This window comes from Vulpes vulpes, chromosome 14, assembly GCF_048418805.1.
Source record: "Vulpes vulpes isolate BD-2025 chromosome 14, VulVul3, whole genome shotgun sequence".
Lineage (NCBI taxonomy): Eukaryota > Metazoa > Chordata > Mammalia > Carnivora > Canidae > Vulpes > Vulpes vulpes.
In genome coordinates, this window is record NC_132793.1 from 30034101 (window position 1) to 30060471 (window position 26371).

At 52.7% G+C, this 26371-nt stretch overlaps 1 protein-coding gene across 3 annotated transcripts; it reads right to left on the reverse strand.

Moving 5' to 3' along the window:
- Positions 1 to 74: 74 nt before the first annotated feature.
- On the reverse strand, positions 75 to 25807 carry SIGLEC1 (sialic acid binding Ig like lectin 1). Of its 3 annotated transcripts, XM_026012363.2 has the most exons (22): positions 25519 to 25807; positions 19926 to 20000; positions 19302 to 19661; positions 18748 to 19044; positions 17112 to 17378; positions 16545 to 16799; positions 14019 to 14318; positions 13010 to 13267; positions 11937 to 12257; positions 11423 to 11677; positions 10964 to 11266; positions 8579 to 8839; positions 8104 to 8415; positions 7087 to 7338; positions 6514 to 6783; positions 6173 to 6424; positions 5558 to 5860; positions 4658 to 4918; positions 3378 to 3680; positions 2568 to 2670; positions 2114 to 2183; positions 75 to 1414 (listed from the first exon to the last, which is right to left on the reverse strand). In XM_026012363.2, the coding sequence occupies exons 2-22, from the start codon at positions 19972 to 19974 to the stop codon at positions 1307 to 1309; spliced, it is 5160 nt and encodes a 1719-aa protein (XP_025868148.2). In that variant the 5' UTR covers positions 19975 to 20000; positions 25519 to 25807; the 3' UTR covers positions 75 to 1306. The 3 variants fall into 3 exon arrangements, with proteins under 3 accessions (XP_025868148.2, XP_072592362.1, XP_072592363.1); XM_072736261.1 differs by lacking the exon at positions 25519 to 25807 and having other exon boundaries at positions 19926 to 20272; XM_072736262.1 differs by lacking the exons at positions 8104 to 8415; positions 8579 to 8839 and having other exon boundaries at positions 25519 to 25668.
- Between the last annotated feature and the right edge of the window lie 564 nt (positions 25808 to 26371).

Genomic DNA, 26371 nt, shown 5'->3' on the forward strand with positions numbered 1-26371 from the left:
GGAGCTGCATTCACATTTAGATCTTCTGTGTTCACAGGAGGCAGTTTGGGTTGCGAGAAGGAGACTCACTCCAGTCACGCCACAGAATGGCTGTTTATTGGAAGGACATGCCAGACAGGCTCCCAGGAAGAGTCTGGCAATCAGGCCCTACGAGAAATGGGACCTGGGACCAGGAAGCTGCTCACTGGCTGTGATTTCATGGAGCATACCTGGCCTCCCAATCTGTGAGCCTCTCTGACAACTCCTGGGTACTCTCCCAAATTCCAGGCAGGCTTTTTGCTCCTCCCATCATTTGCCACCAGGCTGGGATGGGAGTCACCAGGCCACCCAAGAACTAGCTCCTCTCAGGCACTGACTTCACAGGAGCAAGCTATTCCTTCTTTGTGACCCTCATTCCGCTTAACAGCCTCTGGCACACAAGCCCCCGAGGGAGAGGGAGGGGGCACACTTGATCACTGATGAGACCACCAAACCATCCTGATTTCCTCAGCCTTAATGTGTGAGAGAGACCACCTCCTCTGGGAAACCCAAGAACAGAATGACCAGAGACATGTCCTGGCTTTCAGTAGATGGGCACTAAAAATGTAGCCTGCTGGCAGCAACCTCACCAATGTCAGAAGTCTCAGGGTTGAGGCCACGGTTGGGAGTCCTTTGTAAATAGAATAAAAACTACATTTCCGAGAATCCTTTACAGCTTGGGGTGGCCACGTGACTCAAATCTAGCCAATGGGGAGTGACTGGAAATGACTGGTGAGTTGTGGATTGTGTCCACAATGGGAATCAGTATGCCTTCAACTTACATGGTTTCCACTTCTTGCTGGATGAAATGTAAACACAGGGGGGGCCAACCGTGAACCTCACAATCAAAGGTAACATTTCAGGGGTGGAGAAACATCAAATAGAAGGATCTCAAATTCTGACACCTTAAACTACTATAGCATACCCAAATTAGTATGGGAGAGAAAAATAAAATTCCCTCATGTTGAAGTTACTATATTTGGTCTCTTCTTAGAGCAGCCTAACTTCTACTCTAGCTAATACAGAGTGCTTTGACCAGCCTGTGAGGATGTAGGAAGCTCCTCTCCTTTTCTAATCCATCTAAGAAGTCCAGGGTGGACTTGGAGGAAGAAGATGTGAGGGGCAGTCCACTGGAAGATAGAGGAATCAGAAAAGGAAAGGAGAAATAGACAACATGGCCAGTTCATTTCTCCTCAGAGTCCCCCAGGGTCAGCACTCTCCTGGGTAAATTAGGATTCACTTCCACTTCTCACTGCCCATTTTTCTTGGCAAGGGGTTTGGAGCCAGGTCATAGAAAGTCAGATGATGTAGAGTTGTTTTCACAGAGGCAGTCGGGACTCAATGCTGCCTTGTTCACGAGGCCCAAGTCATCGGAGATTCTGGTGACCTCCTCCTCCTGAGGTTAGACAACACCACAGGTCAGTTCAGGGGCAGAGCATGGGACAAGGTCCCACATGTGACTGTATCAGGACTAATGAGCTTCCCACAGAGAAAATTCTGGTGACAGGATGACTCCGAGAGTGGTCATTGTCTGACCTCTAACTCTGGAGGGCAGTCTCCCCGACCCCAAACCTTGGGTAGAGGTCCCAAGAGGATTAGTGAGCATGTGCCTGGCTGGTAATGAAGCTATGAGCCCTGACCCACCAAATGGATGATCTGCAGAAGGGGACACATCACACGGAAGGGAAAACAGACTTTCACCCCTGCCCAGGTGGTGGGCAGACTCTGGAGTGGGGAAGAGAGAACCTGAAACACAGGTGGGTTCTCTGTTCCAAGATGTGTCTTGGGAGTGGCTACATTCAGAATGTCTGCCCCAGTTGCCCAGTCAGCAGGTCCCATAGAGAACCCAACAGTCACCCTGGCCTGCAGGATACCTAAAGAAGTGCCCCTGAGGCAAGCATGGGACTGATATGTACCCCATTCAGAATGTGGCTTCTCTATCTTTTCAGGGGCCCCTCTTTCTCTATATTCTCTATCCAATCTCCAGCTAGTCCCAGGGGCCATCCTATATATGAGAGCAGTCTCTAGGCGCCAGCCCCACACCGTGGGTTAGCCAGGCATTGTGTCTGCCTGCATCTACATGGTGGATGAATACCTGCATGGTTTCCTTCTGAGAAGTCATCTCCACCAAATTCTCACCCATGTTCAGTTTACGAAAATGCCTCCTGCAACAACAAGAGAGGACTCAGAGGGTCTCTCCCCTCCCTCTGCCTACCCCTGTCCCTTCCCGTGACCCCAAGTACTTAGCCCCAGACTGCTCACTGAATAGAGCAGTGAGGGCATTGGAGGAAGTGAGGTACCCTCTCTTTCTTCTTTCCTTCCCAGCTCTTTCTTTATACAGACAGAGTCCAGATAAAGAAAGAAGAAAACTATAGCAAGATGTATTTAAAGATGATTCTAGAAGCAATCCCAAATTTGGAGCAGTGGGAGGAAAAGGGATGGGCTAGGAAATACAGAACCCGTGCATCTGGTAGGAGTGACAGGAGGGGATATTGAGGGGAAGGTGGGGAAGATGAGGTGACTCCATCCACCCCCAGCTCTGAATTTACCTCCAGGTGTAGAAGGCTCCCAGGCCCAACAACAGGAAGAGGAGGCCCACTAGCAGCCCCAGAAACCAGACTAGCTTCTGGAACAGACTCAGGCGATACAAGGCTGAAACACAGGGGTGAGGCTCAGGAGGCAGCCAGGGCTCCAGGGGCCTCCAGTGCTCCCTCCCCTGGTGACTCCCCCAAGATGAAAACTATCTTAGTTTAGAAGCTTCCTCATGGGGCAGCCAGCGGGGCTCAGAGGTTTAGTGCCGCCTTCAGCCCAGGGCCTGATCCTGGAGTCCCAGGATCCAGTCCCAGGCTCCCTGCATGGAGCCTGCTTCTTCTTTTTTTTTTTTTTTTTTTTTTTTAAGATTTTATCTATTCATAGAGACACAGAGAGAGAGAGAGAGGCAGAGACACGGGGAGAGGGAGAAGCAGGCCCCATGCAGAGAGCCCAACGCGGAACTCGATCCCAGGTCTCCAGGATCACGCCCTGGGCTGCAGGAGGCGCTAAACCGCTGCACCACCGGGGCTGCCCATGGAGCCTGCTTCTCCCTCTGCCTGTGTCTCTGTCTCTCTCTGTCTCTCTCTCTCTCTGTGTCTCTCATAAATAAATAAATAAATAAATAAATAAATAAATATGAAAGAAAGCTGTAAAAAAAAAAAAGAAGCTTCCTCATGCAAAGGAGTTTCACGCAACAGGTCTAGACTAGTCAGACAAACTGATTATAGCAGAAGGGATTCAGAGATCTCAGAAGGAAGCCTCTGGACTCTTAAGCTGGGCATTTCTACATAGGGACCTGGGAGATGGACCCCCTCCCCACCACCTACCTCTGGTTCCGAAATAGGTAGAAGCGGATGCAGATCCCAGGGCATTGGAGGCAGAACACACATATTCCCCCTGGTCACTGGGCCTCAGCTCCTCCATGTCCACCCTCAGGGCATTGGCAGTGGCTGTGACATGGATGTGTGGCTCTGCAGGAGCACCCCAGGGCTGGCTAGAGGCCACCAGCCTACTGCCGAGGTGGAGGCTCAGGCTGGCTAGGGGCTCACTGTCCACACGGCAGTCCAGGATGCCCTGGATGCCACTGTCAGGCTCCACAAAGACCGTCATGGTGGGCGTCTTGGGAGGGTCTGTGGGAACACAGGGGGTAGGATGCTTGCAGAAAACCACCACAAATTCCTCCCTTCCCTGTACCCATGTAAGACGACTTTGCCACTTGTTGCATTAAGAGGTATTATCTAGTCCCCACTCCTTGATCTGTGACTTGCTTTGACCACTAGAAAGCAGAAGTGACATTATGTGGCTTCAGAGCTAGACCTCAAGGGGCCTCACAGCTTCTGCCCTCTTACAAATATAGTCATGTGGGAAACCCAGGCCAGCCTACTGGACCCATGCGGACCTAGCCAGCAGCCAGCCCCCACGGCCAGCCACAAGGATGAAACCATCCTAGACCATCTAGCTTCAGCTCAGCCGCTGGGCAACTGCAGCCACATGAGGCGAGGCCAGCCAAAGACCTGCCAGTGCAGCCCAGCCTGAATTTCTGACCCAGAGAATTGTAAGCAAATAAAACAGCTGCTGTTTTAAGGTATTTTAGGGACATCTGGTGGCTCAGCCAGTTAAGAATCTGCCTTCGGCTCAGGTCATGATCCCAGGGTCCTGGGATCGAGTCCTGCATTGGTCTCCCTGCTCAGTGAGGAGCCTGCTCTCCCTCTGTCCCACTCCTGCTAATGCTCTCTCTCGCTATGTCTCATTCTCTCTCTCTCAAATAAATAAATAAATAAAATCTTAAAAAAAAATAAGCTCTCTATTTTGGAGTGGCTTGCTATTGCAGCCACCACTGGCTGATACAGCATGGGGCATTGATGAGGCATGGAATAGGGCCCCAGGCACTCTGCGTGTAGCATCCTCTATACTCCTGTCTGACATTTTACCCATGAGGAAAGCAAGGCAGGTATGCACAAGGTCACAGTCAGCCAGCGGGAGCCTTCCAAGCCCGTACTCCACACCTGCAAAGTCTTTGCTCTTTGCAGACAGAAGAGGAGGAGGATTTGAGGTGGGCAGGTGAGGTGTGGATAGACTGAGGCAGGGTGTGGGGTGTCATACTCACATAGTACACGGAGCAGGATGGGAGCAGAGACACTGGCCCCACTGGGGAGCTCAGCCCGGCAGTGGTACAGCCCAGCTTGGGCACGGGCCACGTGGGCGAAGGCAAGGGTGGCCACAGGCTCCACGTCTAGCCGCTGGCCATTCCAGAACCAAGTGAAGGTGGAGTTGCCCGTGGGTGCAGGGCCACCAGGGAGCTGGCAGCTCAGATTCAGTGGTGCGCCCTCAGGCATGTCCAGCCCCGGCTCTGCCACCACACGCACACCTGTGGGCCGGGGCCAGGAGGTGGTCAGGGATCTGCAGGCTCTCGGAGCTGGAGTCCCTGAGTGGGATCTGGGCATCTGAGAGGTCTCTGTGCATTATGGGAAGGTCTGTTCTGATTTGGGTTCCCCCGGAGGTGAGACTGTCTCTCCCATAAGACTGAGATCTCTTGCACTGGGGACCTCTGAGACAAGGTGTGTATCTCTTAACAAGACAGGCTTTCTGATGGACAAGCCTGGGTTGGGTCCTGCTTTCAGATGGAATGCCCCCAAAGGTGGGACTCCACCTCATCCCTCACACAGCTCCCTAAAGGTAGGGCTGTGTCTCTCTTCCCACCCCATGCTTCCCCAGGGCAGGTCTGCCTTCACTCCAGATGGGTTCTGTGAGGGCAGGGTGCTGTCTCCCCTGCATCTGGGGGTACCCTTGGCACTGCTACAGCTCTACCCTTGTAGGGGGTTCCCCAAGGACAAGGGTTTCTTCCCTTCAGGCTGGCCAACCGCTTCCAGAGAGCTGTTCCTCTTCCATCATATGGGGCGAGGCTCCATCTACCCATTCTTGTAGGAGCTCCACCACTCATATAAACACATGGCATGGCCAGAGCCCCACTGAGCTTGAGCCCCTTCTCCTCCCTTTACCCACTCACCTTCTGCCTGCAGCTGACCCGTGGTGCTGACTGAGCCCAGGAAGTTGTGGGCTGTGCACACGTAGGTGTCCTTGTCACCTGAGGATGCATCTGGCACCTGCAGCCGCAGGGCATTGCGGGCCACCTGGACATAGCCTGTCCCCGATGCCAAGCCGTGGACCCCATGGCTGGTGGCCAACACTTTGCCATTGAGGGACAGGGCCAGCTCAGCAGGTGGCTCACTGTCCACAGTACACTGTAATACGGCCATGGGGCTGAGCCTCGAGTCCCGAAAGGATGACAGGATCACACCCTGAGGGGCATCTGGGGGCATGACAGGACACAGTTAGGGGCCTTGTTTGGCAACCCTGTGCCATCTACAGCCTATCTGCCTGGCAATGGTGAGGCTGAAGCCTCTGGACAGATGGTCACTTCCTAGAGGTGACACCTTGTGGGCAGATTCCCCCAGGCAGGGTTCACAGGGCCCTAGAGTCTCTCCTCTCCTCACCCATGTCCTTCTTTTCCCAGGTGCCCTTTCTGAGGTCCACTACAGTCCTGTGTCCACCCCCATGAAGGCCCAGAGGTGCCCTCCTCCAGCTCTCATCCTCAGCACCCCAGCCAAGGACCCCTACTCACAGTGGACTTGCAGGGCTATGGGCCGGGAGCTGCGAGTGCCCTGAGCATCCTGGACCTGGCAGGAGTAGGCACCTGCGTGAGCCCGTGTGGCTGCCGGGAACGAGAGAGAGGCGGCTGGCCCCTCCTGCAGCCAGCGGCTGTTGTGGTACCAGGTGTAGAGACAGGGCGGGCGGGCAACAGGGTCTTCACAGGTCACCGTGATGGGGGTTCCCTCGGGCACAGTGGCTGATGGAGCCAGGATCACCTGCACACCTGCACCAGGGAGATCAGGATCACCGAGGCCCAGCTGGACACCACAGCTGGTCCTTCCCCTCCTGGGCTTGGCCTGGGCCCTGTCTCACCCTCTAGCCGCAGATCCAGGGATGTATTGGCCTGGCCCAGTGGACTGTGGGCAGAGCAGCTGTAGAGACCCTCATCGCGAGGCCCAGGCTCCCACAACTCCAGGCGCAGGGTGTTGGGGACAGAAGCCGTGGTCGAGGAGGCCAGGAGGCGGCCAGCATGGCTGAGGGCCAGCTGAGCAGGTGGGCGGCTGTCCACAGTGCACAGTACCTGGGCCAGCCGTCCACCACGGCTCTCTAGGAGGTAGGTGAGGCGCAGGCTGCGGGGTGCATCTACAGGGATCCAAAGAAAAGCTCAGAGACCGCAGTCAGGAGGCCAGTTGGCAGGATTCAAAGCGGGAGGGCCCTGGCTCCCCATCCCAAGGGCCCCCAACTGCCCAATCGAGGGCTCTGCTCCTCTGCCCAGAGAGAACCTTTCCCTTCTGACCCCCAACTCAGTGCTCCCTGTCCTGAGCTTCATCACATGGATGGGGCTGAGTTCCTGGGTTGGACATCTGTGGGGCTCTGGCCATGCCCTTGATCCCCGTGGGCTGCTGTCATTCCTTTTTGCCCTATCCTGCATCCAACCAAACTCACAGAGGACATCCAGAGTGACAGGTCTGGAGAGGTGGGGTGCCTGGCCAGGCCTCACCACACCACAGCGGTAGGAGGCAGCATCCATGACTGTGACATTGGGCAGAAGGATGGAGAGGGCACCTGGGCGCTGCTGCCCATCACGGTACCAGGTGTAGGTGGGCTGGGTCAGGTTGGTGGTCCACACAAGGCAGGTCAGGTTCACCAGCTGCCCCTCCTGCACGATGGCCTTGGGCCACACATGCACACTCACAGCTGGGGAGAGGGAAAGACACGGGGTGTCTTTACTTCACTTTGTGAAGCTGTGTAAAGCAAGCCACTTGTCTCCATGAGGGAGGGAAGCCCTTTGCCTCTGGGAGGCACAGGCTGCCCACCTGCACAGGGGGCTCGAGGTCAAACTTGGGAAACAGCCCACTATCTCTCAGGTGGCCCCAAGCATGGTTCTGCAGGGCCCCGGAGTGCCTTGAGCCGGCCCGGACCCTGGTGGGGGGCACATGGGAGAACATGAACCTCCCTGCCCTGTGGTATTTTCTCCTTGAATACCTCCTACCTCCGCCACTTTCTGATTAGCTTTATCACTTGGACGTCGAGGCAATCATCTGTTTTTTAAAAAGGCTCTTTCATGAAAGCCAAGTCTGGAGTCTACTGCCCTTACAGGAAGCTGGGAATGGAGCAGTCCTGCTTAGCTCGCCTGCCCACCTGCCCGTGCCTCAGGCTTCCAGATGCTCTCCAGCCTCCTCTACTCTCTCTCTCTCTCTCTCTCTCTCTTTTAAAGACTTTATTTATTCATGAGATATACAGAGAGAGAGAGAGAGAGAGAGAGAGAGAGAAAGAGGCAGAGACACAGGCAGAGGGAGAAGCAGGCTCAGTGCAGGGAGCCCAACATGGGACTTGATCCCAGGTCTCCAGGATCATGCCCTGGGCCGAAGGCAGGCGCTAAACCACTGAGCCACCCGGGTTGCCCCTCCTCTCCTCTCTTAAAGGAGCCACCCATGCACACACTCACACTCTGACACTGACCCTGGGCATCGAAGGTGGCAGAGGCTGAGGCCTGGCCCAAGGTATTGTTGGCCTGGCAGGTGTAGACGCCCTCATCCTCCAACACTACATCATGGATCTCCAAGCGAAGTGTGTTGCGGGCCACAGTCACCTGCAGCCGGGGAGAGCTACTTGCAAGCTCCCCCACTCCTTGTAGGGTGGAGGCCATGAGGTGATCCCTGTGGAGCAGTCGTAGGTGAGCTGGAGGGTCACTCTTCACACGGCACAGGAGGAGGCCCAGTCGCCTGGGGCCTGTGTCCATCAGGGTGGTAAGCGTGGCCTGGCGAGGGGCATCTACAGGAGGCAGGGAGTGGCCAGGACACCTGGTTCCTCATCAGGTGCTCTCTTGTGGAGGCAGAGCCCAGGGCCAGAGCTCCCCCAACCCATCCTCCAGCGGTACCCTTGTTTCCTTCACCCTCCCCCCACCCCCAAGAAACACAGAAGGATGAGAGCTTACAGGACACGTGGAGGCTGACAGGAGCAGCCAGGCTCATGGTGGCTGAGCCTGGAGCCTGGGCTCGGCAATGGTAGGCCCCAGCCTGGCTCAAAGTAATGGCTGCAAAGCGTAGTGTGGCCGAGTTCGACTCTGGGAGGGGCTGGCCATCCTGATACCAGAGGTATGAAGTCCCCTCCAGGACCCCTGGGGGCACCTGGCAGCTCAAGACCACAGCCTGGCCCTCCCGGAGCTCAGGTGACGGGGACACCTGGACCCAGGCTTCTGTAGGGAGAAACCAAAGGCAGGTAAGAGCCCTCTGGCCCAGCACCCTCCCCCAGTCTGGGACTGTGGGTAGGTCCACACCAGGACTGCATGATCCCAATTCTATGTTCTGGAGCCACAACCCCTCTACCAGACCGCCAGCAAAGGTCCCACTTCAGCTCCATGCCTCCTCCTGTCCTGCTCCCAACTCCCCTGCACTGGGTTTCTCCTGGCCTTTAGCACCCACCACCTTGAGCAACAGATTTGTTCTGTCATTCATCTCTCACCTACCAGAAGGCCCAGCTTGCATGACCTCTAACCCTGTGCCAGGCACAGTGCCTGCACAAGTTTGCTCTTAACAAATGCTGGTTTGAGACGCCTGGATGACTCGTGGTTGAATGTCTGCCTTCAGCTCAGGTTGTGATCCCAGGATCCTGGGATGGAGTTCTGCATCAGGTTCCCCTTAGGGATCCTGCTTCTCCCTCTGCCTGTGTCTCTGACTCTCTTTCTCTGTCTCTCATGAATAAATAATTTTTAAAAAACACTGGTTTGGGACACCTGGGTGGCTCAGTGGTTGAGCGTCTGCCGTGGGCCCAGGGTGTGATCCTGGGATCTGAGATCGAGTCCCACATCGGGCTCCTTGCAGGGAGCCTGCTTCTTCCTTGGCCTGTGTCTCTGCCTCTCTCTCTGTGTGTGTCTCTCATGAATAAATAAATTTAAAAAAAATTTTTTAAATGCTGGTTTGACCCCATCAAGCCCTGAAATGGAAGGGGCTTGTGTAACATCGAGGGCCATTGTTCTGCTAGAGAACTGGACCCAGCATGGGTGACCCAGGGCTTGGAGGGGAAGTTAGCCACTGTGTGGTTTTGAGTCTTCTCCAGCTCAGCTCCGCACCCAGGCTCCAAGTCATGAGAGCCCAAGAACTGGGGACCAGGCAAAGGGCAATCCCGGCATCCCCTGGGTCCCAAGCAGGAAGAGACCAGGGTCGGGGAGTGAAAAGGAGGGATACTGGAGTGGTGAGAGCAAAGGCTGTGCCTGGAATCAGAACCAAATCAATCCAGAGCTAGCTGGTCATGTGACCATGAGCAAGCTTCTGAAACTGGCCCTCAATGTCTCTGCCAGTGAAACGGGTATGACACATAAGAAAAGACATATAGAACCAAGGCCCAAGGACAGTGTTCAAAAATTGATGTTTATCATTGTGGGAGAAAAAAAATGTGTTTTTCTTTGGCCTTTGCAGAATTATGGGTACTAACTTTCCCTTTTCTTGGCTTATTCACTTAGGCAGGATTTTTTTTTTTAAGATTTTATTTATTTATTCATGACACACACACACACACACACACACACACACGCACAGAGGCAGAGACACAGGCAGAGGGAGAAGCAGGCTCCAGGGAGCCCGACATGGGACTCAATCCCGGGTCTCCGGGATCACACCCCAGGCTGAAGGGGACGCTAAACCGCAAAGCCGCTGGGGCTGCCCTAAAATAAAATTTCTATAAAAATCCTACCTAGGGGGCAGCCCCGGTGGCTCAGCGGTTTATCGCCGCCTGCAGCCCAGATCCTGGAGACTCGGGATCGAGTCCCACATCCAGCTCCCTGGAGCCTGATTCTTCCTCTGCCTGTCTCTCTCTCTCTCTCTCTTTCTCCCTCATAAATAAATAAAAAACCTTTTTAAAAAAGGAAATTTTATGTTATAGAAATAAATTCTATGTATAGAATTTATATATATGTATGTATAAAGATTATGATACATTCTTTTTATATGTGTATATATTTCTATGTATACATATATGTGCATATTCACATTCACATACATGTATTACAGTATATGTATGCATAGTATACATATGTCTTCAGTTGTGTATGAAAATTCTTGTTATGTAACAGGATTATATTACTATAAAAGATGTCTCTGTAAGTGTTCCAACCAAACAAGGCACCCTATGCGATTGTCACTGCCTCCTAGTGGTTGCCACAGTGATTGCAGGTGAAAATATTCAGCTGAAGACAGAAGGCCTGCTGGCTAGCTAGAAACTCCCCTAATGATGACTGAAAAAGACACATTTCTATGCAAAGCCTGGCTAGAGTCGCCCCCCAGGGCATTTGGATCTATCACATCTTTAGAGAACTAACACTCACCTCGGACCTGAAAGAAGAGAGAGGTGTTGGTGGATCCGAGGACATTTGTGGCCTCACAGCGGTAGTTTCCAGAGTCCCCAAGGCTCAAGTCTCGGACTTCTAGCTGCAGGAAGTTGGCTGAGACTTTGACCTGGAGGCGGCCACGGAGGGAGAGCAGGGGCCCCAGGCTGGTGGCCAGGAGGCGCTCCTCATGGAACAGGGCCAGCTGGGCCAGAGGGCGACTGTCCACAGCGCAGATGAACACTACCATGTGACCCTGGCCCACGTCCAGGAGGGCTGACAGCTTTGGAGGGTCAGGGGGATCTGCAGACGGGAAGGGGTTCAGGCCACTCCCTGCCCCTCCCTCTCCCCACACACAGTCCAAGCCTGCTCTTCCCACCCCCCCCCCCACCTTGCTCCCTTCCCACTGACCACTCCTTCACCCTCGGAGTACCCAACCCTGTCCTGCACATCACCCACAGAGCACACTCAGGACCACTGGGGTGGAGAGCTGGGCCTCAGCCTCTGTGAGGATGCGGCAGGCATAGACGGCAGCATCTGTTCTGGCCACAGGCAGCAGTGTCACAGTCTCCAGGGGGCCCTGGGTCCACAGGGCCCCATTCCGGAACCAGGAGAAGTTGGCAGGGCCACTGGCTTCCCGGCTCACACTGCAAGTCAGGTTGGCTCCAGTGCCCTCCGGCAGCGTGTGTGATGGCGTGATGACCAGGGTGGTGGCTGGAGAGCAGCCAACACAGGCCACCTGAGACAGGCCTCGCCTTGACTGCTTCCCCCCTGGAGTCAGGGTTCAGCCCCCCAGCCTGGAGAAGACAGGAAGGAGAACCCCTAGGGTGCCCATGGGGCAGGGGAGAAAAGCCAACTCCCACTGCCCAATGGGGGTGGTTTCACCTGATAGACCCGCCTTGGAGTGGGAGGGTTGCAGGGACCCACATACCAGCCCCTGACCCTGAGCCACCCATTCCCTGTGCTGACTCACCCTGGGCATCGAAGTTTGCAGAGGCAGAGGTGTTGCCCAGGGCATTGCTGGCCTCACACAGGTACACACCCTCATCCTCCAGCACCGGCTCACCAATTTCCAGACGCAGCAGGTTGGGGGCTCTGGTAACCTTTAGCCGCTGGGAACAGCCCCCACAGCCCAATGGCAGGGAAGAGGCCACAACATGGTCCCTGTGGAGTAGCCGCAGCTGGGCTGGGGGGTTGCTGTCCACACGGCACAAGAGTAGCCCTTGACGTCTAGCCCTAATTCCTGAGGCATTGGGGTCCAGCTGAGCAGTGAACGTGGGCTGGCGTGGGGCATCTGTAGGGAGAAAGATCATACGTATTCATTCCATGGCCTCCACCAGGGTTCTCCAGGTCCACTCAAAGCACAGTAAACAAGGGCATGTACTCAGAGTTGCCATACACAGCTGTGTAGATTGTGCACTGCACAAGGACAACCAAACCAAAGTAAGAATTAGCCCATGCCCCTCATGCTAAGGTGTGCTCTAGTGCTATTTTGAGTCTTCAGAGGAAGGAATGCCATTTTCTATTTTGGACAAGGGCATCATGTGGGCTAGCATAACATGCATAAGGTCGTATGCTTCTGACACACTGAGTGTTGGCCCCTTAAGCTAATATGGAGAGCCACTCTTGACAGGACACAGACCCTGTGCTGAGAGGTTCTGCCTTTGTGGTTATGGAAGCCTGTGAGGGCACAGCCTATGGGTGAGCACATATATATCAAAGTATGGTGCCTAGGGCTCAGTCAAGACAACACCACATGGACATGTGGTGTCCATGATGCATCTGAGGCTAGAAGCAGAGGGCACTACAGGGGCTGGGGCTGAGGCTGAGGGAGGGGACATGGGGAGGTAGAGAAAGCTCCAGCCTTGTTCCCCACATTTCAGTCCTGGGCAGACAGCTGCATGGCACCCAGACCTGTAGCTGCCTTCCTGATCTAGACCCCAGGGCAGGGCAGTGTCAGGAGGGCCTGAGGGATGTCGTGGCTGGTGGGCTCCAGTGGGTTGACCCTCCCCACGGCTAGCAGGGGCTGGTGGGAAGACTGCTCACAGAGCACGGTGAGGATGGCAGGTGAGGAGGGGCCACTGGCAGTGTGGCCATCCTCGGCCTGACAGTGGTAAGAGCCGGCGTCGGTGCTGGAGGCCGCCGGGAGCTGAAGGCTGCTGCGGGGCCCCTGGTGAAGCAGAGCTCCGTTCCGGTACCAAGAGAAGCGGATGTCAGGCGTCAGGCTGAGACCACTCCTGCAGCTCAGTGTCACTCCTTGTCCTTCTACCACCTCTGCTGCGGGGCTGATGAGAAGGTGGGCCACTGGCAGAAGAGGGAGTGAAGGAGGCTCAGGTCCCCTGCACACCGGCAGCTCTGTGCCACCGACTGCAGGAAGACCTCCAGGGTTCTCCTCTCCCCCACATGACTGCAGGTAGGTCTGGACTTCATGGTATCAGCTCCATGAACCTCTTGATAATCAGGAGGGTGTGTCCTTGAAAGCCAATTCTGATCTGTTGGTAGTAGCTGGCTGCAGCATGGTTGAGAAGGATTGTGAGCCAGAGCCCCGGCTTACATCAAAAACCTGGCCTGGTTGATGAGCTCTGTCTGCCATAGCCTCAGAAGGAGGGAACGGCAGTGTATACACTAAGATGTGGACAATCGTGCTTTTCTATTTTTCCTTCTGCATCTGACTCTTAGCCTGCCCCAAACATTTGATAAATAAAAAGCAAATGGATATGAAGGACCCTTCAAGTTCAGAGTCAGAATGTGCACGAAAGGAATAATGCAACCTGCCGTGTTTCCTTTTTGCCTTGACTTCTGGAACCTCCCAGGTTGGGATGACTGAATAGCCCAGATCTTTGATGTGATTAAAAATATATATATATATATATATATATATATATATATATATAATATATATAATCAATATATATAATATATATATATATAATCAACCAGCGTGTTCGTCCCATCAGCTAAGTCCTTGGGACTCCCAGGAGGAAGGCCAGAGCAAGCCTTCTTCTCCTGCCCTTCACCAGCACTACCCCACACCCCCGCCCCATGCCTGTCTTACCTTTAGCATGGAAGCCCAGGGTAGAGGATGAATTCCCAAGGGAGTTGGTGGCGGAGCATGTATATTCCCCACTGTCAGCTGGCCCCAGGTTTCGGATCTCCAGATTCAGGGAGTTAGGAGTGGAGAAGACACTGAAGCGTGAGCTGTGGTCACCCTCCCCTTGGGTGGAGGCCAGGACAAGGCCATTGTGTGACAGCACCAGGGTGGCCAGGGGCTCGCTGACCACCGAGCAATGAAAGATGCCAACTAGCCCCTCCTGTGTCTCCAGGAAGGCAGTTAGATCCGGGGTAAGGGGTGGGTCTGTGTGGAGATGAGGAAATGACATTCACCTTCAGACAGGAGCAATCCCGAATCCCCTTTTAATAGGCTATGATCCTGCACTTCATTTGTCCCACAAGGCTCTGCAAAGGGAGCAACTCCACAGATCCTGAGTGACTGTTGAATACACTTTTGTCCCTGGGTTGGGCAAATCACTTTGTCTTCTCAACCAGTAGTTGTGGCAACCCTGTGAGTGGGGGGTCAGGGTCCCTACTTTAAAGATGAGAAAACTGAGGCACATGGGTGGCTCAGTGGTTGAGCGTCTTCCTTTGGCTCGGGTTGTGATCCCGGAGTCCTGGGATTGAGTCCTGCATCAGGGTCCCTGCAGGGGACCTGCTTCTCCCTCTGCCTATGTCTTTGCCTCTCTCTGAGTCTCTCATGAATAAATAAATAAAATTTAAAACAAAATAAAGATGAGGAACCTGGTGAGGCACCTGGCAGTGGACAGTACCTCATCTAAGTGATCAAGGTGAATAACTACCAGCAATGGGACAGACCGACATCATGGGCCTCCTGATGGGATGTAGCAAGACAGATACAGCATCACAGCCATGGTGTTGCTGCCCGGGTGCAGAGGCTCAGTCTACTCAGTTCAGACAAATGTAAACCAAGGGACACCCACACAACTGGCCTGTGCTCTTTAAGTTTCACAAGAAATACAAGGAAAGGGGTGCCTGGTAGACTCAGTTAAGTATCTGCTTTCAGCTCAGGTCATGATCTCAGGGTCCCAGGATCCAGCCCCATGTTGGGCTTCCCGCTCAGCAGGGAGTCTGCTTCTCCCTCTCCCTCTGCCATCCCCCCCACTCGTGTGCTCTGTCTCTCTTAAATAAGTAAATAAAAAGCTATTTTAAAAAGATAAAGAAAGAATGAGAGATGGTCTCAGATTAAAGAAAAATAAAGAGATGTGACAACTGAATGTAATGCAGGGTCCTGGTTTTGGCTCAGGTCATGGTCTCACTGTTGTGGGATGGAGTCTGCATTGGCTCCATGCTCAGGGCAAGTCTGCTTCAGATACTCTCTCTCTCTCTCTCTCCCTTCCTGGTCGCTCATGCCCTCTCTCTCCCAAATGAATAAATACAGTCTTTAAAAAAAAAAAAGAATACCTCTGTATGATTCCAACTATTTGATTCTGGAAGAGGCAAATTTTTTTTTGCCTGTGGTTGCCAGGCACTCAACAGATAAATAGGTGGAGGACAGGGGATTTTTATGTCAGTGAAACTATTCTGTACGGTACTGTAATGATGAATACAGTGTTGGTTCAGTAATTGCAACAAACATGACACTAATCCAAGATGTCAATATAGGGAAAACTTTGCAAGGAAAGGATACATGGGAACTCTATACTATCTGCTCAACATTTTTGTAAATTTAAAACTATTTTTAGGGCACCCTGGGTGGCTCAGCGGTTTAGCGCCGCGTTCAGCCCAGGGTGTGATCCTCGAGACCCAGGATCGGGTCCCACGTTGGGCTCCCTGCATGGAGCCTGCTTCTCCCTCTGCCTGTGTCTCTGCCTCTCTCTGTCTCTGTCTCTGTCTCTCTCTCTTTCTGTGTGTGTCTCATGAATAAATAAATAAAATCTTTTAAAAATAAAAAAATAAAACTATTTTTAAAAATAAAATCTACTGGGGGGCTCCTGGGGCGTTCAGTCAGTTAAGTGTCCAATTCTTTTTTTTTTTAAAGACTTTTATTTATTTATTCATGAGAGACATACACACACACAGAGGCAGAGACACAGGCAGAGGGAGACCAAGAATTCAACTCAAATCATGATCTCAGTCAGGGTCATGAGACCAAGCCCACTCTGAGGCCAGGTGTGGACCTGCTTAAGATTGTCTCTCTCCTTCTCCCTCTGACCCTCATACCCCTGGTGCTCTCTCTCTCTCTCTCTCTCTCTCTCTCTCTCTCTCAAAAATAAAATAGAAAAAGCAAATGTACCAAACTCTTAACAAATGGGGAATCTAGGTTAAAGGTATGGGCAATTCTTTGTATTCTCCTGGCAACTTTTTGTAAGCTTAACTTGTTCAACGTGAAAAGTATTCTAAAATAGGAGAAAATTGAAGCCTGGGGAGGTCAAAGCTTGCCTATATATGCAGAGCAAAGATGTGAACTCAGAGCCAACCAAGCCCAGGACCCTAACCCTCTTGTGGGGTCCCCACCCTCCAACCAGGCCCTGGCAGTGTCCAGTGCCACCCTGCCCTGGGCACTTACAGCTGACCACCACGCTGACAGGGCCGGAGCGCTCTCTGCCATAGGCATTATGCACCTCACAGAAGTAGAAGCCAGTATCGGCCCTGGTGGTTGAGTGCAGCTGCAGAATGTGGCTATGGGCATCCTCCAGCAAGACGTGGTTCTTGTACCAGCTATAGCGCAGCTCACTGGGTGCTTCTTTGGGCAAGTTGCAGGTCAGTGTCACCGTCTGGTTCTCTACGATAGGGCCTGCTGGGCTCACTTGGACCTCAGCCACTGTGGGGGCAGCAGAAGGTATGCTGGGGAACACCCAACTGACTCCCCATGCACTGGGGTTGTAGCCAATCAGCCTAATCCCTGCATGTTCTGTATCAGACCCCTTCTGCAGCAGAGGCTTCTGGATGGGTGCTATATCTCTTTGTTCTGTTTACTGGGATTCTTGTGACGTCCCACCCTGCCAGGGACTGAGGCAGAGCTAGGACTCGATACCCACATCCCAGGAGGTAACTTGGCCTGGCTCTCTTCAGCAACAGTGGCCAGGACCCCTCCCCACCCTCTGGTCAAGACCCAGGCTCATGCAGGACTCACTGAAGATGTGGAGGCTGATGGGGGGTGAGACTGAGGAGCCCACGGCATTTCCAGCTTTGCAGGTGTAGTTACCAGCATCGTCCAGGGTTGCCTGGGACAACTTCAGCATACGACCCTGGACTTGGAGCTGCGTCCCATCCTTGGTCCACTGCACAAAACTGACCTCAGGGTAGCTGCTGTTCACCTGGCAGGTGAGTATGACCAGATCACCTGGAAGGATGTTCCGCCCTGAGGGGCTGAGAAGGATCTCCACGCCCTTAGGGGCATCTGTAAGACAAGATGGCGGCATCAGGTGAGGGGCCCAGGGAGGGCAGTGGTGGCGCTTCTCACCTCTTTCAACACTCTGCCTAACGAAGCCTGCCCAGATAATCATTAGGCCTTTCACTTCCCCGTCAAGGCAGGCGCTGCCCCCCACCTCGTGAGGAGGTCTTGATTCCTTCCTTCTCCACTGAGGGCCTGACGATGCAGTGCTTGGCCTAGCGTCCAGCCTACATTGGCTTCTATGGCTTTCTGCTTCATGACACTGTCCACTGCCCTCAATTCTATTTGGGTATCGTGAACACCATAGTGCCTGCTTAGGTGGCCTGTAGTAGCTGTTGGCAGGGAACAAAACACTTCATGGAAGGGGCCAAAGGCAGAGTCCAGAGAGCTCTGAGAATGGTTAACCCATTCATAAGGAGGGTGCCAACAGGGCACCTGGGTGGCTCAGTTGGTGACATGTCTGCCTTCGGCTCAGGTCATGATCCCAGGGTCCTGGGATTGAGTCCCATATAGGGTTCCTGGCTCAGCAGGGAGCCTGCTTCTCCCTCTTCCCTCTGCTCATACTCTCTCTCTTGCTATCTCTTTCTCTCAAATAAATAAATAAAAATTTTTAAAAAAGAAGGTCCCAACCATACAAAACAACTGCATTTCTATAAATCTTGTTCTGAAATGTAAATATGCTAATAAAAGCTAATATTTTCAAGTGCTTAATCCAGGTAAATATGAAGATAACAGAAGCTAATATTTTAGAGCACTCCATATGTGCCAAGCAGTCCTTCAATTTCCATAACAGTTTCTTGAGATCTAGGAGTCTGCTTAGTAGAGGAAGACATAGAGGCTCTGAGGGGCAGGTAATTCACCCAGTTTGCTCAGCTAAGTGGTGGATCCAGGCAGCCTGAGGTCTGTGAATAGCAGTGGTTCTAGAACAGGCTTTCATGTTTTACTGTGAGGGGAAGACTCAGAATCAAGTAGAAACTCAGGTTTTCTTCCACCATCTCTTTGCCATGTCCAGGTGATACCCTGATCACTGTGAGCAGCCTTAGGCAGGGAAGGGATGAACCCTCCTTACCACCCCCCAGCACCCTCCAGAGCTGTATTAAATCTCAGAGGCCTCACTGTATGAGCCCCCAATTCTCCGGCTCTCTGTGTCTCCTTATCTCTGCCCAACCTGGCCTCAGGGACAAGAGATAGAAGGGAGCCTTCAGCCGTGGGTCTTAGGGCTTTGCAGTGTCTCTCCCCCTGCTTGACCCTGGAGGTCCAACTGTGCCTGACTTTTTTTCGGGGTCGAGGCGAGGGCTGGAGAAGAGACTGGTTTCCACTGGGGAAGCCACAGATGTGTGCTTGGTGCCAAGGGTATGGCCCCCAGCACACTCACACTGCACTTGGAGGTGAATCTTGCCCTGAGTCCTCTGCTTGGCCACTGAGAGTTCGCACTGTAGGGTCCGGCCGTGGTCCTGCCAGGACAGGGCCATATGGAGGGTCCCCAGGTGGCTGATGCCCATGGGCTTGAGATTCTGGAAGCTGGAGGTGACCGAGCGTGAGGGGTCCTGGCCTTGCCACTGCAGGCTGATGTGCTCCTCCGGGCAGGCGTAGGGAGTGGAGCAGTTGAAGTAGGCCTCTGTGCCTTCATGAAGCTCTGCCGCCGAGGCAATGGTGGGTGTCTCGGGCGTCTCTGGGGACAAAGACCAGAGACTTAGGACTCCCCTTCACCACACGTGAGGTCTCTTGCCCTAGAAAGCCCAGCTGAGGGGCAGGACCTGGGCAGAGTCCCTCAAGAGGAAGGAGAGGCCGCTCCCTACCCCCAGCCCCACATAGGATAAATGCAAAGGGGCTGCAGGGGTTGGGCTTAGGATTGGGGCTCTGAGCCCATGGGGCCAGAAGCAGCTTGGGAGACCCTTCCAGCCAGGAGCCAGGTCGCTCTGCCCTCACCTGTCACAGTAACCACAGTGCCTTTAACATCAGACCAGCTGTTGACATCACTGATCTCAAAACGGAAGTTGTAGGAGCCCGAATCCTCAGGCCGCAGGTCCTTCAGCAGCAGGGTACACATCTTGTGCTCCATGTGCCCCAGGAACTGGGCACGGCCATGAAACTGTGCCTCCACCAGCTTGGGGTTCTCCGAATGGCTCACCACCTGCCGGTTGCCCGAGTAGTCGTAGTACCAGATGGCTGTGATGCCATTGGTCACTTTCACGTCAGCCGGGAAACTGAAGACACAGGGGATGATGAGGCAGGACCCCTTCACGCCCTTCACATCCTGGGGACTGGAGACACCCCATGAGGCCAGGCCTGCAGGTGAGGCAAGACAGAGAGGAGAGTGGTGAAGACCTGGTGTCACTGCAAAGCCCTCAGGTCTGCTCTGCCTCCAACAATGTGCACCTGGAGCAGCCTGCCCACCCCCCCATCCCCCGCCCCAGCCACTGCTGCCCTGAGCTGTCCTTCATTCTGTGGACAGACCTGTGACGAGGCCCAGTGCCGTCTGTCAGGGGCCAACGGAGGGCTGGACGCCCCAGGGCCAGGCCCCGTGGCATGGGCAAGGTCAATGCAGCTCACCTGCCGAGATAAATGAGACCAACTGGAGAAGCTGGAGCAGGAAGTCCATAGCAGGTTTGACACTGGCTCTGGTGCCTAAGGAGGAGATATACACTGTGCTGGCTGGGCACACAAGGGCACCCTAGAGCACCTCAGCCTCACAGTCTGCTGAGAGTCCAGCTCTGTGCCCCCAGCATGCTATGACAGTTGACCCTGTGGAAGGGCAGGGCTGCCAAGGACTCTAGGGCAGCCAACAGCAGGGAGTCAGGAGCCCATGTTCCTGGCTCGGACTGCACCCCAGAATACCTTCACCCAGTGGCATGCCTCAGAAAACCCTCTGTGTGTCCCTCAGCCCCACCCCAAGTTCTGCTTTCCCAGCCCCTCGAGGGCACTCCTCCAAAGCAGATGAGCAGCTGTTTCTCCCTTTCCTCTCACTTCCCTACCTCTTCCCCACCACTCAAGCCAACAGGAACTAGCTAGGAGCCCAGAGAGGCCCAGTGACTCACTCCAAGGCACCCTGCAAGAATGAGGGTTTAAAACTTGTCTCCTGACCATAAGCCTTACCAGCTGTAGGCCACAATGGGACTGAATTCTTACCAAAGTGCTGCCTTTAAGCACTTACTTCCATCCCTGAAAGGTCCTCCTTCCGACTCTCACTTCTGCCCCCATTCCCTACTCCCCACATACACAGCCTATGGCTAGTCCCATAGACTTTCCAACTGAGCAGCTCTGCCCCCACCACAAATAATCTTTGCCTGCTGAACCCTCTTTATTCACTCTTAAGAGGCAGCTGAAACTTCCCCTGTGGGGTCCCTGTAGTCACCCCACAGGCATCTCTGTGCTCGCCTGGACCTTGGCAGTTTGTGATCCCCATTTCTCAGGAGTGGGGACTGAGGACACATGCCCTGAGGCAGTGCAGAGCCCCCCAAGCCTTGCAATTGTGAACAAGAGAGGAGTGTGATCCTTGAGGGCCTGGGGTTGGTGGCAGGGAAAGTCTGGGCAGGGGACACAAGCCCTGCACAACATGTATCCCACAAACATGAATTAAATGCCTACTGTATACCATATATAAGAAGGTGAGTTTCTCGGGATCCCTGGGTGGCTCAGTGGTTAAGCACCTGCCTTTGGCCCAGGGCATGATCCTGGAGACACGGGATCAAGTCCCGCATTGGGCTCCCTGCATGAAGCCTGCTTATCTCTCTCTGCCTGTGTCTCTGCCTCTCTCTCTCTCTCTCTCTCTCTCTCATGAATAAATTTTTTAAAATCTTAAAAAAAGAAAGTGAATTTCTGCCTTTGAGTGGCCCTCCTGGAGATGAGGCCCTAAGGGGTGCCACATATATGAATCTGGGGGGGAGGAATGCCAGAAATACATTTAACTTAAAGTATAAAACCACTAGAAGAAAACATGGGTGACAATCTCCTTGCCCTAAGACCAGGTAATGATTTCTGAGGTATGACACCAAAAGCATAAGCAACAAAAGAAAAAAAATTAGATAAATTGGACTTCATAAAAATTTAAAACTTTTGTACACATCAAAGGACACTACCAAGAGAGTGAAAAGAGAACCCACAGAATGGAAGAAAACATTTGCAAATTATCTATTTGAAAGGGGTTGATATCTAGAATATATAAAGAACTCCTACAACTCAACAAGAACAACAACAAAACCCCAAACAACCCAAATTCAACAAATGGCGTAAGAACTTCAATACACACTTCTCCAAAGATGATATACAAGTAGCCAATAAGCCCATAAAAAGATGTTCAACATCATTAGTCAATAGGGAAATACAAATTAAAGGCACAATCAGCTACCACTTCATACCCATCAAAATGGCTCTTAACAAACAAAACCAGAAAACAATGAGTGTTGATGAGGATGTGGAAAAATTGGAAGCCCCATGCACTGCTGGTGGGAATGTAAAATGGCACAGCCTCTGTGGAAAATAGTTTGGTGGCTCCTCAAAAGTCAAACATAGATTACCATGGCCTCCAGCAATTTCACTGCTAGGTATCAACCCCAAAGATTTTTTTTTTTATTTTTTAAGGTTTTATTTATTTATTTATAAGAGACACACAGAGAGAGGCAAAGACATAGGCAAAGGGAGAAGCAGGCTCCCTCTGAGGAGCCCAATTCGGGACTCAATCCTAGGATCACAACCTGAGCCAAAGGCAGACCCTCAGGCACTAAGCCACCCAGGCACCCCAACCCAAAAGATTTTAAAACAGAGCCTCATGGATCCCTGGGTGGCTCAGTGGTTTAGCACCTGCCTTCAGCCCAGGGTGTGATCCTGAAGACCCGGAATCGAGTCAAACATCAGGCTCCCTACATGGAGTCTGCTTCTCTCATTGCCTGTGTCTCTGCCTCTCTCTCTCTCTCTCTCAAAAAAATAAAATAATAAAATAAAATAAAATAAAATAAAATAAAATAAAATAAAATAAAATAAAAAACAGAGCCTCAAGCAGATACTTGTATATTCATGTTCATAGCAGCATTATTCATAATAGCCAAAAATGGAAACAACCTAAGTGCCAATCAATAGACAAATGGATAAAAGAGATGTGGTCTATCCATACAATAGAATATTATTCAATCATAGGAAGGAACAAAATTCTGACTCATGTGACAACATGGGTGAACCCTAAAAACATTATTCTAAGTGAAACCAGCCACATATCAAAAGGCAAATATTGTATGATTCTACTTATATGAGGTACCTGGAGTATGCAAATTCAAAGAGACAGAAAGTGAAGTAGAGGTTACAGGGGCAAGTAGGGGATGTGGAGGAGAGAGTGGAGAGTTAATGTTTAATGAATACAGAGTCTCTTTTTCAGATGATGAAAAATTTCTGGAAATCCACAGCAGTAATGGTTACACAATACTGTGAATGTATTTAATGCTGCTGAACTGTACACTTAAAAATGTTTAAAACTACTGTACGTTTTATGTTAAGTATATTTTACAACATGCATACAAAAACCCATGGTGCTAGGGCACCTGGGTGGCTCAGTCAGTTAAGCATCTTGCCTTGGGCTCAGGTCATAATCTCAGGGTCTTGGGATTGAGCCCATTGTCAGGCTCCCAGCTAAGGGGAAGTCTACTTCTCCTTCTCCCTCTGCTCCTTCCCACTGCTCATCCTCTCTCTCTCTCTCTCTCTCTCTCTCAAATAATAAATCTTTAAAAAACAAAAAACAAAAATCCATGTTGCCAATTTTGCAATCCTCCCTGATCCTACATGCTGACTCAGCAGAATGAGGGGGCAGGCCTGAGAAGATTGAGAATGGGACAGGAAACTCATGACATCTCCCAGCCCCCAGCCCATGGCCACAGGATGGGGCCCAACTGATTCTGGCGACTACCAGGGGGCATACCTGGGAAGGGGCTGAGTAGACACCCAGGGCCTGGATGGGATCTGAATTGTCTATCAGGGTGACGGTACTTAGCCAAGTGTGATGTGAGAAAGGGCATCCTTTCAGGAACAGGGCAAAGCAAAGATGTGGGAAGAACACTGTTTCTCAGGGGACCAAACAGCAGACAGCCCTGATCATTTGCTGAGGCCGAGTGGCTTGTCCTGATTCTTTGGGTATTTCTAGACCTGTTCCTCTCCCAGGAGGATATACCCAACAGCTTCTACACCTGGTCCTTGGCTGTAGGAAAGGCCCATGCTGGGCTGGGGTATGGCCTGGATGTTGGGCTGGAAGGCAACACTCGGCATGTTTGGGACAGGCTCTGGGGCTCAGAGCCGCACTAGGTAATGAGGTCAGCTCTGCTGTAGCAGAGACATCAGGAAGGTAGCAGCATGTTGGCTCCAGTGTTCCTACTGTTCCCATTTGGGGTCATGGAAAGGACAATGCTGGGGCACTTGGGTGGCTCAGTGGTTGAGTCTCTGCCTTTGGCTCAAGTCGTGACCCCAGAGTCCTGGGATCGAGTCCCTCATCAGACACCCCTCCAGGAGCTTCTCCTCCTGCCTATGTCTTTGCCCCTCTCTCTGTGTCTCTCATGAATAAATAAATAAAATGTGAAAAAAAAAAGAGGAAAGGACAATGCTGAAACTACAAGAGGAATGATGATATTTTAGACCTACTAACCCCAGAATGGAGCAGAGATTTTTGAAACATGTGAGAGGACCCTTTCTAGAGCCACCCCAAATCACATCATGTAGATGTCACCTACACTTAACCCAGCCCCAACACCCAAGAGGTCAGTCCCACCAGAGTCCAGCTCATTGTCTCAAACTGTTCCACCCCAAAGACCAGCCTCATCCTAGAAAACTTTCTAGGAAAAAGAAGGGTCAAGATGAGCCCCAGAAAGGAAGACCCTTGTCTCTATTTGAAACCTCCCGCTGTGGGGTAGGTGCTGCTCCTAGGGCTTGGACAATGAGCTGGATGTGTGGGCGTGACCTTGCACCCCCTGGTGGTAAAGGGATGATTGCCAGTCCTGGGGGGGGGGGTGACAGAGCAGCCCTGAAACAACCCCTTCCTTAGGCAATGACCATCTGAGAGAGGATTGTTCTCCAGACCTCAGAAAGTCCCTGAGGTTCATCTTTGTATCTCCAAGTCTCGGGTGCTCTGAAGATAGGGTTTAAATCCCCACTCCTAGAATTAGTATATGATGCATCAGGGTTGGTCTGGGGTGGCCTGGCACACAGTGGGTGCACATATTTGCTGCCTGTGTGAGAGCAAGTGGGTGGGCAAAGTCTATGTGAGACCAAGTGTCCCAAGATAGCTGGGCAGGGCTGGCTGGTCCCTGACCTCTGATCCCAGAGACCAGTCTGGCCTGGGGAAGGAGGGGTAGAGGTAGTTTCATTGCAGACAGTGATGCAGGATTCAGTTTCTGTTTCCTAGCACCAGGGTTTCCCCTTCAACTTCCCTATCAAGCTGCAGAAGGAGGGAAATGAGGTGACAGGGCCATCTGGAGTGCTCTGCCCCACAGATAGGAAATCAGGGTACAGACAGACACTTCCAGAGTGTACTATCTTCGTAATAGTGGAAAGCCCCAAACATAAGCCAAAGATTTCACTTGAAAAGCCATACAATCCACAAATGAAGTCTACTGGCTTTTAAATGAGCAGTAGAAATCTCACATCTCGTTCTTCAATCTGGCTATAAATGGCTGGAGCCCAAGGACCAGCTCCCCCAAGCTGTGCTAGGTGATTCTAGGGGTCCTACTGGGGGGAAGAAGTGGTGATGAAAGGAGTGAGTGGACTGGGCTCCTGTGAGGCTAAGATGAGGGGTGGGCAGCAGTGGGGTGAGGGTGAAGGTCAATTTTGGCTGCAATGTGGGATGGAATTGGGTGGATGTGGAAGGGACAGTGATGGATTGGGAGAGGATGAAGGTCAGGGGTTGAGGCTGGATGGAGATGCAGTAATGTTTGGAGTGTAACTGAGGGCAAGGTAGGGCTGGAAGGTGTGAGGAATGGGATCAGGATGTGGGTTGGGGAAGCTCTGGGGGTGTGGAAGGGTTTGGGTCATGACTGCAGCTTTGATTGGTGTCTAGGGCTTGGATTGGTCTGGGGTCCAGCACCCACCCTCGATACCCCCCCCCCCACCTCCCAGCAAATCTCAGCACAGCCTCTCCCCCAGCCCTCCTCACACACTCCAGGGATAACAGTACCTGCTCCACCAGGGAAGGGGCTGCAGGGCTGTGAACCACAGAAGAAAAGAACAGGAAGGAGGCCCAGGTGGTTGTAGTGCTGGTGGCTTCCCTGGGCTCTGCTGCCCTAAGAGAGGAGATCCAGCCTCAGGGGCTGCTTCCTCTTTTCCCAAAGCCTCAGCCCGGAGGCTGGTCAGGGAGGCAGCTGCAGACCTTGCGAAATACCAGGACAGGAAAGGCGTCCTAGGCAGGGGAAGGGCCCCTGGAAGGCCTTTTGGGGCTTGAGCAAGCAGAAGTAGAGTCTGGGGCCACACTGGAGTGTACTCTCAGGCAAAATGGGAAATGGGGGTGGGTCCTGCTTAGCAGCCACATCCATTCTTCTCTTCTTGGCGACCACTGGCCTTTGAGGGAGTCTGAGAGAGGAGGAAGAGAACTTTCTAAACGTGGTCCTCTTGACAGCTGGGAAGCTGGCAAGCCCAACCTGGGGTGAGGGGGTTGTTCCAGGGTACCCAGATGAAAATATTGATTTTCCAAGCCCTTTGGGAGCCTCTCAGAACCCCATTGCTACCAGGATATTCTGAGAAGAACCCCTCAAGAAGTAGGTCCTAGTCATGGGAGACACAGGATCCCCACCTTCCGGGATACTCCTCAGGCTGGAAGAGCGTCTCTGGTTCCCCCTCCCTTCCCCACTGTCTGTCCGACACCCCCCACTACCCCCATATGTGATTTCAGCATCCCCAAACCCCCACTGAAGTGGAAAAAGAAGGGCCCCACCATGGTGAATTACTGGTTTTTATTGGAGCCCATTTTCTGGATGGCCTACTATGTGCCACATGCTCCACATATGGAGCAAGGTGTTAATTGCTCCAAGCAA